Source organism: Caretta caretta, chromosome 2, assembly GCF_965140235.1.
Source record: "Caretta caretta isolate rCarCar2 chromosome 2, rCarCar1.hap1, whole genome shotgun sequence".
Lineage (NCBI taxonomy): Eukaryota > Metazoa > Chordata > Testudines > Cheloniidae > Caretta > Caretta caretta.
This window is the reverse complement of record NC_134207.1, coordinates 162,634,184-162,649,840: the sequence shown is the minus strand read 5'-3', so window position 1 is coordinate 162,649,840 and position 15,657 is coordinate 162,634,184. Positions and strand designations below refer to the sequence as shown.

The 15,657-nt window shown below is 41.9% G+C and overlaps 1 protein-coding gene across 10 annotated transcripts in view; it reads left to right on the top strand.

Moving 5' to 3' along the window:
• Nucleotides 1-15,657, top strand: part of FHOD3 (formin homology 2 domain containing 3) — a 611,695-nt gene that overhangs the window by 464,988 nt on the left and 131,050 nt on the right. For 4 of the 10 annotated variants that reach the window (XM_075125568.1, XM_075125567.1, XM_075125566.1 and 1 more), the window contains exons 11-13: nucleotides 7,943-8,044; nucleotides 10,564-10,941; nucleotides 13,977-14,102. The exons of 1 other annotated variant lie outside the window; for it this stretch is intronic. In XM_075125568.1, the coding sequence (XP_074981669.1) occupies nucleotides 7,943-8,044; nucleotides 10,564-10,941; nucleotides 13,977-14,102 (606 nt within the window). The remainder of the gene's footprint in view (nucleotides 1-7,942; nucleotides 8,045-10,563; nucleotides 10,942-13,976; nucleotides 14,103-15,657) is intronic. 5 more of the 10 variants (XM_048839289.2, XM_048839286.2, XM_048839285.2 and 2 more) reach the window with 2 other exon arrangements.

Below are 15,657 nucleotides of genomic sequence, written 5' to 3'. Positions count from 1 at the left end.
AATAAAAATAATATAAAGTGAGCACTGTACACTTTGTATTCTGTGTTGTAATTGAAATCAATATATTTGAAAATGTAGAAAAACATCCAAAATATTTAATAAATTTCAATTGGTATTCTATTGTTTAACAGTATGATTAAAACTGTGATTAATTACGATTATTTTAATTGCAATTATTTTTTGAGTTAATCGCATGAGTTAATTGTGATTAATTGACAGCCCTAGTTTAAATCAATGAGAGCTCATGATAAGTGCCTGATTGACAGCACTGAAAATGAGGTATTGCAGTCTGTGTTTTAGCATGTTTTTGTTATTGTTAACCTGCTGAACTTTGTTTGTGCTGATCTAGGTAGTTTTATTGTAATTCTTCAGGATGCTTAGTTGTTGGCTTTTCCTGGAGAGAAACGGTCCTTTCAGGCTAAGTGAAGTGCAGAAGTTTTGTAGGGGACTGTTATTCGTGTGACACCAGCTTATAAAGGCCAGCTTACTTAGCCTGCACTCTTCTAAATATGAACTTAATTCCAGTCTTTTAGTTAACCCTTCTACTCTGGGAATCCAATTTTCCCACTGACTGACAAAGACAAATGAAACAACCAGAACTATGGAGTGCTCTACGTCCCTTGTTCATAATTTGATGAGGACGATGATTGTATATTTCATTTCACACAAGGTACATACAAAAAGTTCAAGATTTTCAAAACTGTGTGATTAAAATTAGGTTCCTAAATCCATATTTAGGTCCCAGTCCTGTAACTGACTCCACACAAACAGACTCCATAGTCCATGTGGAATCAACAGGAGGTACATGGTCTTATGCACCTAATTACGTGTCCTGTTTTTAATATATGCTGAGCAGCCAGCAGCTCCAAGGTACACTGAATCAGAGTGCAGTCTTACCCAAGTGAAGTCAATGGGCGTTCTGCCATTCATTTCTGTGGGGCAGAATTTCACCCTATTTTAGCTATAAATAAATTTGGGAACCCAGTTTTGAAAATCTTGACCAAAATCTGTAAAATCAATGCATGAAGCGTAAAGCTGGTACTTATCATACTGATTTATCTTAGCATGTATTTTGTTTCTGTTTCTGTTGTAATATGAGGCATTTTCTTTTGTAAGAGGTATTTGGCAAAGTCTATCCAAAAACCTCCTGATGGGAATTAACAAACCATACAGGAAGAGCCAAATTGTGCAGCCCTTCCTCACACTGGGGAGCCCTTACTCAGACAAATAGTTTCATGCCAGTGGTTCTACTTAAAGAAAGGAGTGCTCAGCAAAAGGGTTGTTGTACATTCAGGTCCTAATTTTGTATACATGAAACAAAATATTCCAGCTATTCTGATTTCTCCTTTGTGAATGAGGCAGCCTTTAGGGTAAAATATTACTTCAGATGAAGAGGGTAGCTTGAACATTTTTGCCTCAAGATTCAGCCAGTATATGCCAAAATTCACCCAAGAGCAAATATTAATGGCAGAGTTAAACCCCTTGGGCAAATTAACATGTAAATATAATGGTTTGTGAAAGAAAACACTGACAGCGCCATTATAGTTAAGGAATTGACAGTGTAAATCATTACACTGTGATCTATGAACCATGGTCTGAAGCCAGCTGCTCTTATACTTCTGTCTGGTACAGGAATAGCAACAAGTGCAGCACTGCTGCTATAGGCTTTCCCTCTTAGCAGGAGGTCAGATGTTGGCAAAGGTAATGCTCAACAGATAGCTTGTCAGGTAAAGGAGGTAAGAGGAACACTCTTGATTGGCTGTTTTTCATGCTGCTTGCTTTGTGTCATTTGAATTTTTGAGGTCAGGGTAACAATGAAAAACTGACACACACACCCCCATCTAGTCTGATTCTAATTATGCTTCTGTCACTGAGGCACCTTAGCCCTGGTCTACACTAGGAGTTTAGGTCGAATTTAGCAGCATTAAATCGATGTAAACCTGCACCCATCCACATGATGAAGCCCTTTATTTCGACTTAAAGGGCTCTTAAAATCGATTTCCTTACTCCACCCCTGACAAGTGGATTAGCGCTTAAATCGGCCTTGCCGGGTCGAATTTGGGGTACTGTGGACACAATTCGACGGTATTGGCCTCCGGGAGCTATCCCAGAGTGCTCCATTGTGACCGCTCTGGACAGCACACTCAACTCAGATGCACTGGCCAGGTAGATAGGAAAAGAACTGCGAACTTTTAAATCTCATTTCCTGTTTGGCCAGCATGGCAAGCTGCAGGTGACCATGCAGAGCTCATCAGCAGAGGTGACCATGATGGAGTCCCAGAATCGCAAAAGAGCTCCAGCATGGACCGAACGGGAGGTACGGGATCTGATCGCTGTATGGGGAGAGGAATCCATGCTATCAGAACTACATTTCAGTTTTCGAAATGCCAAAACCTTTGTCAAAATCTCCCAGGGCATGAAGGACAGAGGCCATAACAGGGACCCGAAGCAGTGCCGCGTGAAACTTAAGGAGCTGAGGCAAGTCTACCAGAAAACCAGAGAGGCGAACGGCTGCTCCGGGTCAAAGCCCCAAACATGCCGCTTCTATGATGAGCTGCATGCCGTTTTAGGGGGTTCAGCCACCATTACCCCAGCCGTGTTGTTTGACTCCTTCAATGGAGATGGAGGCAACACGGAAGCAGGTTTTGGGGACGAAGAAGATGATAGCTCACAGCAAGCAAGCGGAGAAACCGCTTTTCCCGACAGCCAGGAACTGTTTCTCACCCTGGACCTGGAGCCAGTACCCCCTGAACCCACCCAAGGCTGCCTCCTGGACCCAGCAGGTGGAGAAGGGACCTCCGGTGAGTGTACCTTTTAAAATACTATACATGGTTTAAAAGCAAGCATGTGAAAGGATGTACTCCCAAAGCCTTTGCAAAAGGTTTCTGGAGAGGGCAGCCTTATTGCATCCTTCATGGTAGGACACTTTACCACTCCAGGCCAGTAACACGTACCCAGGAATCATTGTACAACAAAGCATTGCAGTGTATGTTTGCTGGCGTTCAAACAACATCCGTTCTTTATCTCTCTGTGTTATCCTCAGGAGAGTGAGATATCATTCATGGTCACCTGGTTGAAATAGGGTGCTTTTCTTCAGGGGACACTCCGAGGAGCCCGTTCCTGCTGGGCTGTTTGCCTGTTGCTGAACAGAAATGTTCCCCACTGTTAGCCACAGGGAGGGGGGAAGGTTGAGGGGGTAGCCACGCGGTGGGGGGAGGCAAAATGCGACCTTGTAACGAAAGCACATGTGCTATGTATGTAATGTTAACAGCAAGGTTTACCCTGAAAGAGTGTAGCCACTGTTTTATAAAATGTGTCTTTTTAAATACCGCTGTCCCTTTTTTTTTCTCCACCAGCTGCATGTGTTTCAATGATCACAGGATCTTCTCCTTCCCAGAGGCTAGTGAAGATGAGAGAGAGAAAAAAACGCACTCGTGATGAAATGTTCTCTGAACTCATGCCGTCCTCCCACACTGACAGAGCACAGACGAATGCATGGAGGCAAATAATGTCAGAGTGCAGGAAAGCACAAAATGACCAGGAGGAGAGGTGGCGGGCTGAAGAGAGTAAGTGGCGGGCTGAAGACAGGGCTGAAGCTCAAATGTGGCGGCAGAGTGATGAGAGGAGGCAGGATTCAATGCTGAGACTGCTGGAGGATCAAACCAGTATGCTCCAGTGTATAGTTGAGCTGCAGCAAAGGCAGCTGGAGCACAGACTGCCACTACAGCCCCTGTGTAACCAACCGCCCTCCTCCCCAAGTTCCATAGCCTCCACACCCAGACGCCCAAGAATGCGGTGGGGGGGGCCTCCGGCCAACCAGCCACTCCGCCACAGAGGATTGCCCAAAAAAAAAAGAAGGCTGGCATTCAATAAATTTTAAAGTTGTAAACTTTTAAAGTGCTGTGTGGCATTTTCCTTCCCTCCTCCACCACCCCTCCTGGGCTACCTTGGTAGTCATCCCCCTCTTTGTGTGATGAATGAATAAAGAATGCATGAATGTGAAGCAACAATGACTTTATTGCCTCTGCAAGCGGTGATCGAACAGAGGAGGGGAGGGTGGTTAGCTTACAGGGAAGTAGAGTGAACCGAGGGGCGGGGGGTTTCATCAAGGAGAAACAAAGAGAACTTTCACACCGTAGCCTGGCCAGTCATGAAACTGGTTTTCAACTGGTTTTCTCTGATGCGTACTGCGCCCTCCTGTGCTCTTCTAACCGCCCTGGTGTCTGGCTGCGCGTAACCAGCAGCCAGGCGATTTGCCTCAACCTCCCACCCCGCCATAAACGTCTCCCCCTTACTCTCACAGATATTGTGGAGCACACAGCAAGCAGTAATAATAGTGGGAATATTGGTTTCGCTGAGGTCTAAGCGAGTCAGTAAACTGCGCCAGCGAGCCTTTAAACGTCCAAATGCACATTCTACCACTATTCTGCACTTACTCCGCCTGTGGTTGAACAGCTCCTGACTACTGTCCAGGCTGCCTGTGTACGGCTTCATGAGCCATGGCATTAAGGGGTAGGCTGGGTCCCCAACTATAACTCTAGGCATTTCAACATCCCCAACAGTTATTTTCTGGTCTGGGAATAAAGTCCCTTCCTGCAGCTTTTGAAACAGACCAGAGTTCCTGAAGATGCGAGCGTCATGTACCTTTCCCGGCCATCCCACATTGATGTTGGTGAAACGTCCCTTGTGATCCACCAGAGCTTGCAGCACTATTGAAAAGTACCCCTTGCGGTTTATGTACTCGGCGGCTTGGTGCTCCGGTGCCAAGATAGGGATATGGGTTCCGTCTATAGCCCCACCACAGTTAGGGAATCCCATTGCAGCAAAGCCATCCACTATGACCTGCACATTTCCCAAGGTCACTACCCTTGATATCAGCAGATCTTTGATTGCGTGGGCTACTTGCATCACAGCAGCCCTCACAGTAGATTTGCCCACTCCAAATTGATTCCCAACTGACCGGTAGCTGTTTGGCGTTGCAAGCTTCCACAGGGCTATCGCCACTCGCTTCTCAACTGTGAGGGCTGCTCTCATCTTGGTATTCATGCGCCTCAGGGCAGGGGAAAGCAAGTCACAAAGTTCCATGAAAGTGCCCTTACGCATGCGAAAGTTTCGCAGCCACTGGGAATCGTCCCAGACCTGCAACACTATGCGGTCCCACCAGTCTGTGCTTGTTTCCCGAGCCCAGAATCGGCGTTCCACAGCATGAACCTGCCCCATTAGCACCATGATGCATGCATTGGCAGGGCCCATGCTTTCAGAGAAATCTGTGTCCATGTCCTGATCACTCACGTGACCGCGCTGACGTCGCCTCCTCGCCCGGTATCGCTTTGCCAGGTTCTGGTGCTGCATATACTTCTGGATAATGCATGTGGTGTTTAATGTGCTCCTAATTGCCAAAGTGAGCTGAGCGGCCTCCATGCTTGCCTTGGTATGGCGTCCGCACAGAAAAAAGGCGCGGAACGATTGTCTGCCGTTGCTCTGACGGAGGGAGGGGCGACTGACGACACAGCTTACAGGGTTGGCTTCAGGGAGCTAAAATCAACAAAGGGGGTGGCTTTACATCAAGGAGTATTTCAGGCAGGACTTCACGGAGGGTTCCAATAAGAAATGGTGCACCTAAGTTATTGTTCTTATTGGAACAAGGAGGTTAGCCTGGCCTCTGATTGATACATGGCTAGATTTACCTCGCTGCACCTTCTCTGTGAGTGACTGCAGTGTGACCTAGAGGAATGAGTCCCCTAGACGGGGGAGGGGGGGAAGCAAATGAGTACAAAACAAATCTGGTCTATTTCTTGTTTTGATCCACTCCATCTATCTTTTACATCTTTGGCTGACTGCAGGACTAAAGAGAATGACTTGGTCAAGTCACTCCAAATTTAGTCCCTGTGCCCATGTCTGCCCAGGCGCTCCTGGCCGACGTGGCCAGGAGCACCTCGGACATGATGATGACGGCTACCAGTCGTATTGTACTGTCTGCTGCCACAAGGCAGTGGGTTGCTGCTCCTGTGTAGCAATGCAGTACCGCGTCTGCCAGCACCCAGGAGACATACGGTGACAGTAAGCTGAGCGGGCTCCATGCTTGCCGTTGTATGGCGTCTGCACAGGTAACTCAGGAAAAAAGGCGCGAAACGATTGTCTGCCCTTGCTTTCACGGAGAGAGGGAGGGAACGGGGGCCTGACAATATGTACCCAGAACCACCCGCGACAATGTTTTAGCCCCATCAGGCATTGGGATCTCAACCCAGAATTCCAGTGGGCAGCGGAGACTGCGGGAACTGTGGGATAGCTACCCTCAGTGCAACACTCCGGAAGTTGACTCTAGCCTCGGGTACTGTGGAAGCGCTCCGCCGAGTTAATGCACTTAATGCACTTAGAGCATTTTCTGTGGGGGGACACACACTCGAATATATAAAACCAATTTCTAAAAAACCGACTTCTATAAATTCGACCTAATTTCATAGTGTAGACATACCCTTAGTATTGGTTAAAGACAGCTGCCCGCTGTGTTGATGTTGCATTCTACATGCTTTGAGAGTAGTTGAATGCCTGTCAGAGGTTTCAGAAAAGGGTTTCAAGTGCTGCCATCTTCCTGCCATATTAGTAGATCAAGCTTTGAATATAACATAATCAATGCAAGAGCAATAAACTTTGGACCTGATCCTTGTTTCCATTGAAGCAAATGGCAAAACTCCTCTTGGCTTCAATGGGATAGCATTTGGCATTTTTAACCTAGATAGTTTATATTAAGATTATCGTACTTCACCTCAACAGTGCCACTGAAACCCTTTTTTTCCTACAGTAGCGGCATTCAGTTTTCTTCTGACTCCAAAATATACTAATGTTAAAAAAGCAAACCAACAAAAATCCATAGAGCATCCCTCTAAGAATTTAAAAAAGAGAAGCCTTGCAACTAGAAAAGTGAGTGGAATATGAGAACATTAGAAAGTTCCTTGCCATTCATGGTGTTGCAGTTCAAGTGATATCTCTTTTGTATATAACATACCATAATGGCATTCTTCAGTAAGTCAAATGGAGAACTGGACCAACTGCTATAAAGAATGAGAAACTGAATATTAATGAATGAGAAACTGGTATATTATTTGAGAGGAATGTAATGTAGCTATTGAGTTTATATTTGGGCTATGGTTTATAGTGGGGCTTAAGCATGACTTGTAATATTCATCTCCCAGTCTGCTCTCTGGATCAAAACTATATACCTTATGCAATGCTAATGATTCCCCATTTTTCCATTAATGGATAATTCATATAACAGCATCTTATAACTACAATTTTTAACTTCTGAGTAGTTCTAAACTGTATCCTGTTTATTTTTTTATTAGACTTATTTTAACTTGGTTTACATCCTTAATTTTCTTGTTAAATAGGTGCCTTGCAAATTACTGTCCACTTTTCAATCAAAATATTTTATTTTTGGCTTTTAATATTACGACACCTTGATTCACTGCGTGGTGCTTTAAGCCAAAGTGACACAGTTTCATGCAAAACAAACTGGCCATTGGTATGATATGGGAGAATAGCATACAGAAGTGTCTGTGGGGTTAGCACCGCAGCAGTGCTCTACCTGGGTCTAGAAAGTCTTTAGGATTTTTTTTAAAATAGATATAAGTGTGGAAAACAAATCCGTGCATTAATAATCCCTTTGTGCGAACATCAGTGTGATTTTTAATGTCCTGAATACTTAACTACTTCGCTAGTGCAAAGAGTTCATTTAACGTTCTGCAGCAAGCTTACTCATTTTTTGATAGATTTAGGGTGGGTAAAATGGTTTCTCATGTTGTGACTGAACTACTTCTGTCTTTTTTTCCCTTCCATTTCTAACATGTTTGGGTTTGGTGTTTTGGGGCGACTTATCTCTTTTTCTCTTCCACCTTCCCTCTTTCTGTCCCATTGCATGCCTCTTTCCTTGGTTTGATCTCAGAGAGGAGAAGGAGTATGAAGAAGAAGAAGAGGAGCCACCAGTCACAGAGCCTAATACTGAGGATGAGGGGGAGGAAGAGGCCACTAGGCAGGTCAAACCCAGGTACCAGGCTTCAGTGTCCCTCCCCTCACCTCTCCTGATCTCACCGCCAATATTTGTAGCATGAATTCACCTTACTGATTTATAGTACTCAACTATCCTGGAAAATGTTTTCCTACTTTTCATTTTAAAAAGTACCTTCGGAAAAGCCTTTTGAATCAACGAAGCCTTGTTCATATTTATGAAAATATTTAAATGCATTTAATTATAAAAATCCAATAGATTGCACACTAGCTACACTAATTTGGTTCAGAAGATTTAACAAGCAGAGCTGATGATGGAATTTTATGCATGTGCCTAATTTCATCCCTTTCAGCAAAGCAATTCATTGCATGCTGAAGTACTTTGCTGAGCTGGGGCCTCTGTGAACCTCTTCCTGAGCATCCTTTGTTAGTGTTTCCATGATTCATCATCACAGACAAAAATGTGCCTTTTTCATGGTTATAATTTTTTTTATGAATCGTTACTGATATAAAAATATTACCATTTCTGGAATATTGCCAACTAGTTATTTTAGAATTTTTAACAAATTTTATAGGGGAAAAATACTTAACCTAGGGACAATGCTGGACACAGGCATGCATTCGCATGTATATATGTAAACAGACTCTAGCTATCAATATTACATGTTCACATGTAATATTTTCCATTTGTTTTCTGAGGTTCATATGAATTTGGCCAATGGTAACTTTATCCTAATAAATAAATCAGAAAAAGAAAATATGCTTTCTCTTCTAGACAGCCATTTGATTTAAGTTAAAATGTTTGGCTCTGCAATTCTGCAAAATGAGATTGGATTTTTTTTAACTTAACCGCACTCATACAGACTTTTACAACGCTGAAGGAGGAAAGGAAACTGTTTAATGTGCAAATTCCAAAGAAAATATTGTAATGTCGTTATTAATGTCTTCCAGTCTGCAAATCTAGCCAATGGCCTTCTGAAAATTTAAAATTAAGTGATAATTTCCTCAAATCCAATGCTTAAAAGTAGGAGCTAAAAATTCAGTTATTTAATTACCTGAATATAAAACAATATTATGTAAAGAGGTGTAATTGACGAATCATATACGGCATGTTTTTGCTTATGTAACTTTCATACTTTTAAAATAATATCTACTTTGATATGGCTAGAGTGATATTCAGATCGTTGTTCAAAATACTACCTTTTAACTGCCTTTGTAAAATAACGGGGTGTGTCCCCCTCCGGCTCCTATGCAGAGGTATGGTCAGGCAATTCTTTATGCTGCCCCTCCGCAGGCGCTGCCCCTGCAGCTCCCATTAGCCATGGTCCCGGCCAATGGAAGCTGCAGGGGCTGCACTTGGGGTGGGGGCAGCATGCGGAGCCCCCTGGCTGCCCCTACGTGTAGGATCTGCTTCCGGGAGCCACGCGTAGCAGGGGCCAACCCCTGACCCCACTCCCCAGCTGAAGCGCTTGAGCAGGGCAAGCCCCGGACATCTGAAGGGCCAGACGCAGCCCTCAGGCCATAGTTTGCCCACCCTGTGCTACACAGTTGGAGTTCAGAGGGGCAGGGGTGGTGAAATCAACCCACCAATCTAGTAACCCAGCTCAGGGCTGCAATGCCAGCCCCCCATAGTTGCTATTCCAGCCTATGGGCTCTGGATGTCAAGGCTAACCGTGCACAAATTCAGATCCCATGGTTCCTTGCCTGTCCTGCCTCTGGTCCTCATTTATTACAATAACACTAAGCTATGCAGGGCCAATGCAAAGACCCCTTTCTACTGCCCTTGGAGCACAGGCATCTACACACAACTAATCTGCTTGCAATTCCCTCATGCAGCCCCCATGTAGTGATTAAATGGGGTAAAAGCCTTGTGCTGGCACTCTTATAGTGAGAATTGTCATGGAAGTACTTAAAGAGGTACATAAGCACACTGATAGCACATTGCTTTTAAATCTACTGTTGGGTTTTGTTTTGATAGAAGAATACTGATTTGGGTCATTTTGGGCTTCATCTCTGGTAAATGAGTTTTATATAATAATACCTGCTCTGTTATAGCGCTTTGTGTCAGTGGATCTCACCATACTTATATAAACATGTCATATGAAAATACAGGATGGTATTGAGATAGCAGGCTGTTAGACTTGGGCATACATCATAAATTACCTGTTCTTTGGGCCAGATCATCCAATATGGTAAGGCTGCTTTTGGGCTTAACTGGTCACTTGAGGATAGTATACAGAACTGTAGTGAAAAAGATTCATGAAAACTAGATTCCAGGTTCTGAATTTCCATGGGTTCAATCCCTTCCCTTCCTCTAAACCAAATCTAAACATTCCTCATTTTTTCCAACCCTAAGAAGAATCCCTCTAGGATACAAAGCTTTGAGCTTCCTAGCTTTTTAAAAGTGATGGCAATTGGCTACATTTGGGAAGTTGTTGTTTTTGTTTGACTCTGCTGGATTCCCCCTCCCCCCCCCAACTATGTGCTCTTTGATCCTTTCTCTCCTTATCCTGCTTTGCCTTTTCTCTCTTTCCCTCCTCACCACACCCTCCCTTGCAGTGAGGTCCCAGACGTAAACCTGGTTGCAAATGAAAAGCTGCAGAATGAGAATCAGAGTTCTGATTCTTCAACCGTCTCAAGTGCAGTTTCTCAAGCCGAGAGGCCTCCCTCATGCTCTAAAGCCAAGAGTCCGCCCAGCAGCTCATCTTCTGTGCCTGATTCATCTGTCTCACTCCATTATTCTGTTTATTCATCACCATCCTCTCCTGCACTTAACTCCTCCCAAAATTCATCAGCATCTATTACTCCAAAGGCATCTCCAACTGTAGAGAAATTGCCTTATGTACCACATAGCCCTTTTCACCTTTTCTCCTATGACTTTGAAGAGTCTCCAGCAACTGTTACAGAAAAGGAAGCAGAGGTTATCAGGGAAAACAGGTAGATTTTATGCAGCTGGCATTCATTTTTAGATGAATTAATAACATCTTTCTAGAGTTTTATTGTACTATTTACATGCTCTTTGTGTTGCATTGTTCCTAGAACATACTGTATTAGTTTTAGTCATGTTAGCCTATATTTTAACATGATTGATTCTCCCTCCTTGGTCTTCGATACTCTTATTTCATCCTGTTTCTCTTCAAGATACATAGTTAATAACTGGCCTCTTCTAAGTGACAATAAAAAAAACATGATAAAAGCATCTTTTGGGGAAAAGGGTTATGGGCATCAATTTTGCTTTCATTTATGTTGTATTATTTTCAGGAGTAATTTCAAGGAAATCATTAAAAAGAAAAGGACTACTTGTAGCACCTTAGAGACTAACAAATTTATTTGAGCATCAGGAAATCATTGGCGTTATACTGATGTAAAAGCTGTGTGAGATCAACATCAGGCTCTAGAAATTTTAGGGTGAAATCCTGGTTCTGCTGAAATCAGTGACAAAACTCCCATTGATTTTGGTGGGGCTGGGATTTCACCTCCAGTGCTCTTGCATTGCACTGCTTAAGTACAGACACAGCCATAGCTTTTCTTTCTGCCGTTTCAAGTTGTCTGTGTCACAAGAGATGTATAATAGGTTTAATCCTAAAAAGCTATCATACAAGTGAAAATAGGGAAACAGCCATACTTTAATTTAAAACTTCCAGATACACACTGGAATGAGATTTAATAAGCCACTTACAGTATTATAGGTTTATAATATAATTGATTATTCGCAACACTTTGAGGTTTACCAGCCGATTAGCGGTTATACTGCCCTTACTGAGCATAGTAGTAAATCCTCAATGCACATGTTTTCAATAAGAAATTGGTAAATATTTTGCATATAGTAAAAGTCTTAGCAAATAAAATATTTAGATTTATTTGGATTGTTATTTTGTTATGCAAAATCATTAAGTCTGACAAGTTACTACAGATTCTTATCCCCTACTTATCTCTCTTTATTATATGATGCTTACTGAAAGTTATGCAGATTTTTATCTTTGCAATGGGATAGGGAGTGGATGATTTTCACTTTCATACCCAAGCTGACATCATTTGCTTCTGACAGACTACAGATGCCAAGGTCTCTCTTCACTAGTTAGTATGCTTTGTAGCCTCCAAACACTCTAAAAGGAATTGAGTGATACTATTCCACCATTCAACACTTGGAATATAAAGAGCACTTCCCTTTTTCAAAGGATTTTCCCTTCCCTTTCACAAGGATTATTTAACCCTCCCAACATCCCATGAGAGAGATGTAAGTAGTGTTATCTAAATATCTTAGATGTAGAAACCGAGGCAGAGGAGTGTTTACTTGCTCATGGCCACCAATTTAATCTATATCTGAGCGAAGACCAGTGGCAACTTTAGGCCTATGTGACCAAAGAGGCCTTATGCTGTACAGACACATAACCCCTCAACCAGAGTACTATTTCCGTTTCCCATTCTATTCTCCTGCCAAGGCACTGTGACAGAGGTTGAATTCCCGAACTGGTCTTTTCTTTTCCCTATTTAGAAAGGTGAATTTCAATTATTTTCCTTGGATTCCTGCTCCATTTGGAGTAGTACAAAGCCTTACAAATAGGTGTTTGGGAGTGCTTTAAGACATGCACGATAGGTATGGAGATGGGGATATGGAGAGGAAATACGATACACTCTGTTCATAGCAAGGTCCCTCCCATAAAAGATTCCTAGCTTAAATATACTCTAACTGTATAACTCTAGCCTATGGCAATCAGTACTTCAGGCTGCAGCCCAAAGAATGAAGTTTGAACATTTGTAGAAAGCAGTTTTCCATAAGCAAATGGTAGGAGTTAATCTGAGCTGAAAAAGACACCTAGGTTTTCAAGTAACATGCCTGAATGAAGTGAAATTATGCAATACTAGCATTTTGAGGGGGGAAGAGGAGTGATAAAATAAATGAAGTATATTTAATCTAATGAGCTGTTAAATAGAAAACGACACTAGGCTTTTCTTTCATGAAATTTTGTCATTGGGCTGGTTGGCTTCCTGGAATAATTTAACTACCATCTGGCATACAGTCCCAATGGAAAAGGTGCATCTCTTCCAAAAAGTAGAAAGAAAGGTTAAAACTTTTCCAAAGCCAGCACCCATGACATGTCAGTTACATATGATGGTGGAGCGGTGAAAAGACACATGAAAGCTGTGCAGCTGCCTTTTCTGCTCAGTAGAAAAGCCAGGATGAAAACATTGATACTAAGGGCTCTGGGGAGGTGACCATTCCAAGAGCCCTGGAAACAATTTCTCTTTGATCAACAAGCTAACGTCGAAGTCAAGCATTTTTTTAATGGAGTGAATGGATGGTAGAAATTCCTAAAGCTGTGCTTCCAGAGACATGTCTTTTTTAACTGTGGCTATGATTTTTTACAGACATCATAAGAAATGGCACATAAGCTATGACTTATGCTGGGGAAGAAGGGGTGGGGAAAGAAAATACTTCGTTTTAATTTAAAAGAATTTGGATGCTTTTCATTTACAGCAGAAACATTAGCCGATCATTTGAGTCCATGTTCTGACAATGGCTAGGGAATAGTGGTGTTTTCCTTTAGTTCACTTGGAATGAATACTGCTGACATTGATCTTTTCGGTTTCTTTCCTGGTGGTTGATTATCAGCTCCCAAACCAGCTAATACATTTCTGAGTAACTGAGCAGTCAATTAGGTATTCCAGTGAACAGCTGTCACTTTAAAGGAACATTGTGATCCTTCTTTTAATCTCCATACCAGTAGTTTAAAACATACAATATTAACCGTGTCCTTGTGATGGGTTATATTAAAATGAGATGATATGCTACTTTTTTTCAAAGGTGGGGATGTGGCTGGAAGTTCATGGAGTTCTGGGGTACAACATCCTTTGATCCCCTTTATGAGTAAAGAGGGTTTGCTGCCGCATGTCTGCTTGCTGATTATTCTCTTTCTTTCTCTTTGTCTCTCCCTTTCTCTGCCTGCCTCCTATTCTTCTGGTAACTTCAGAAACAGTAGTTATGGCAACAACTCTTATTCCTCTACAAGACCTTATTCTGGACTAAGTGCACCTACAACACCCATTTCTCGTTATGGGACAACTCTCTCACCACCTCAGGAGACCAAATCTGAAAGGTTTGTAAGAAAGTTCTTAGTAATTAAATCTGCATTTTGAAATTATCCCGGCATATAGAGAGTAGAGGAAATAATGGTTGTGGCTGTGTATGTCATTGTGTCTGAATTTTAAACATGTGTCCTAGTCAGGTCTGTTTTAACATTTATAGATAGAATTTACCAAAAGCAAGAAAAATTTTCTCCCTCACTCTTTCTTTTGTTGTGTTATTTTTAATGGCCAGATCTATTTCCATCCCATCACTGCTGCTTCCATCTAGAATTGTTACAACAGAGTTAAGTACTTGAAGGGTTTTTAGAACAAATTTTATTTCTCCCAATTTTTGAAACATTTTTCCACAATTCTAGTTTCATTTACACTGAGGCAAATTCAGATTAACGTCATCAAAGTCTAAAATGTCCAAATTTCCCATGGTATAATTTTGGCCCTTCATTTTCTTGAAAATGCATAATTTATCTTATTGCTTTTAAATCACAAGCAAAATGTTTTCCATAATATGTCAGGGAGACACATACTAACCTACCAGCTAGCTTTAAAAAAAATAAGTCTATGAGCTATCAAAATACCACGATAAATTATGGTCCACTAAGGTATGTAGAAAAAAAATATAAAAAAAAGAATGTTATGGATACATGCAAGAAATTCCACTTGGCAAGAGGTTTAGACCACCAGAAATTAACTGACTGTTACTGCTTGAAAGTAAACGACAACTCCAAAGGATATCATGCTGGGTTAAGGAGGGAGAGGTAGGAGATTTTAATTATGCAGCTGTCAAGACCGGTTAATCTTAAATAATTTCCAGCCGGGCTTGATGGGCTCAGATTCACATGTTGCCAGATTGGCCTTTAATTCTTCAAAAGCCTTCTGCAAGTTAGCAGCTTACAGGGGCCTAGTTTACCCTAAACCTCAACTCTAAACTTGGCCATTAGCCTCTGCTTTGGTTAGTGCAGACTCTTGCTTCTTCTGTGAATTTGTTCGAGCTTTTTACTAGCCACTGTACCTGTGTTTTAACATACCAAAATATTTTACCCAGGGTCTTTTGTTTATGTGCCACTGAATTTACATTTCCAAGTCATCTTTTGAGTTTAATTGTTTCCTCTTTAATTTATCTCAGTGTTCACTTTGTTATATTTTTAATTGCTTATTTCACTGAATCTTTCCACCGTCTGGTGTAAGTGGTTCCACGGTCTGTAAGTGTTTCCAACCACAAGGTATTGATTTAATCCTGTTTTCAAGTGAGTAATTACATTAAATATAACCATGGTGAAAGGCACAGTTTTTCATTTGCTCATCTTCCTATAGGAACTTAGCTGGATTTATCTTTCGCAGTCTGGGTCAAATCATTGTCATGTGAAACCAGAACAAAAGACTCCATACAACCACTGTCACTCTTTTATCTCTCAGAAACAGAGATTCAAATCAGCCAAAGTTACAAGTATTCCAGTTCTTTTGAGGTTTTTGATTAATAAACTTGTGTAAGAACAATTATTTTTGTTCTCCAGTTGCTTGTTGAACAGATTTAATGAGGACAGTTAATACTTGGCTTGCATATGTAGT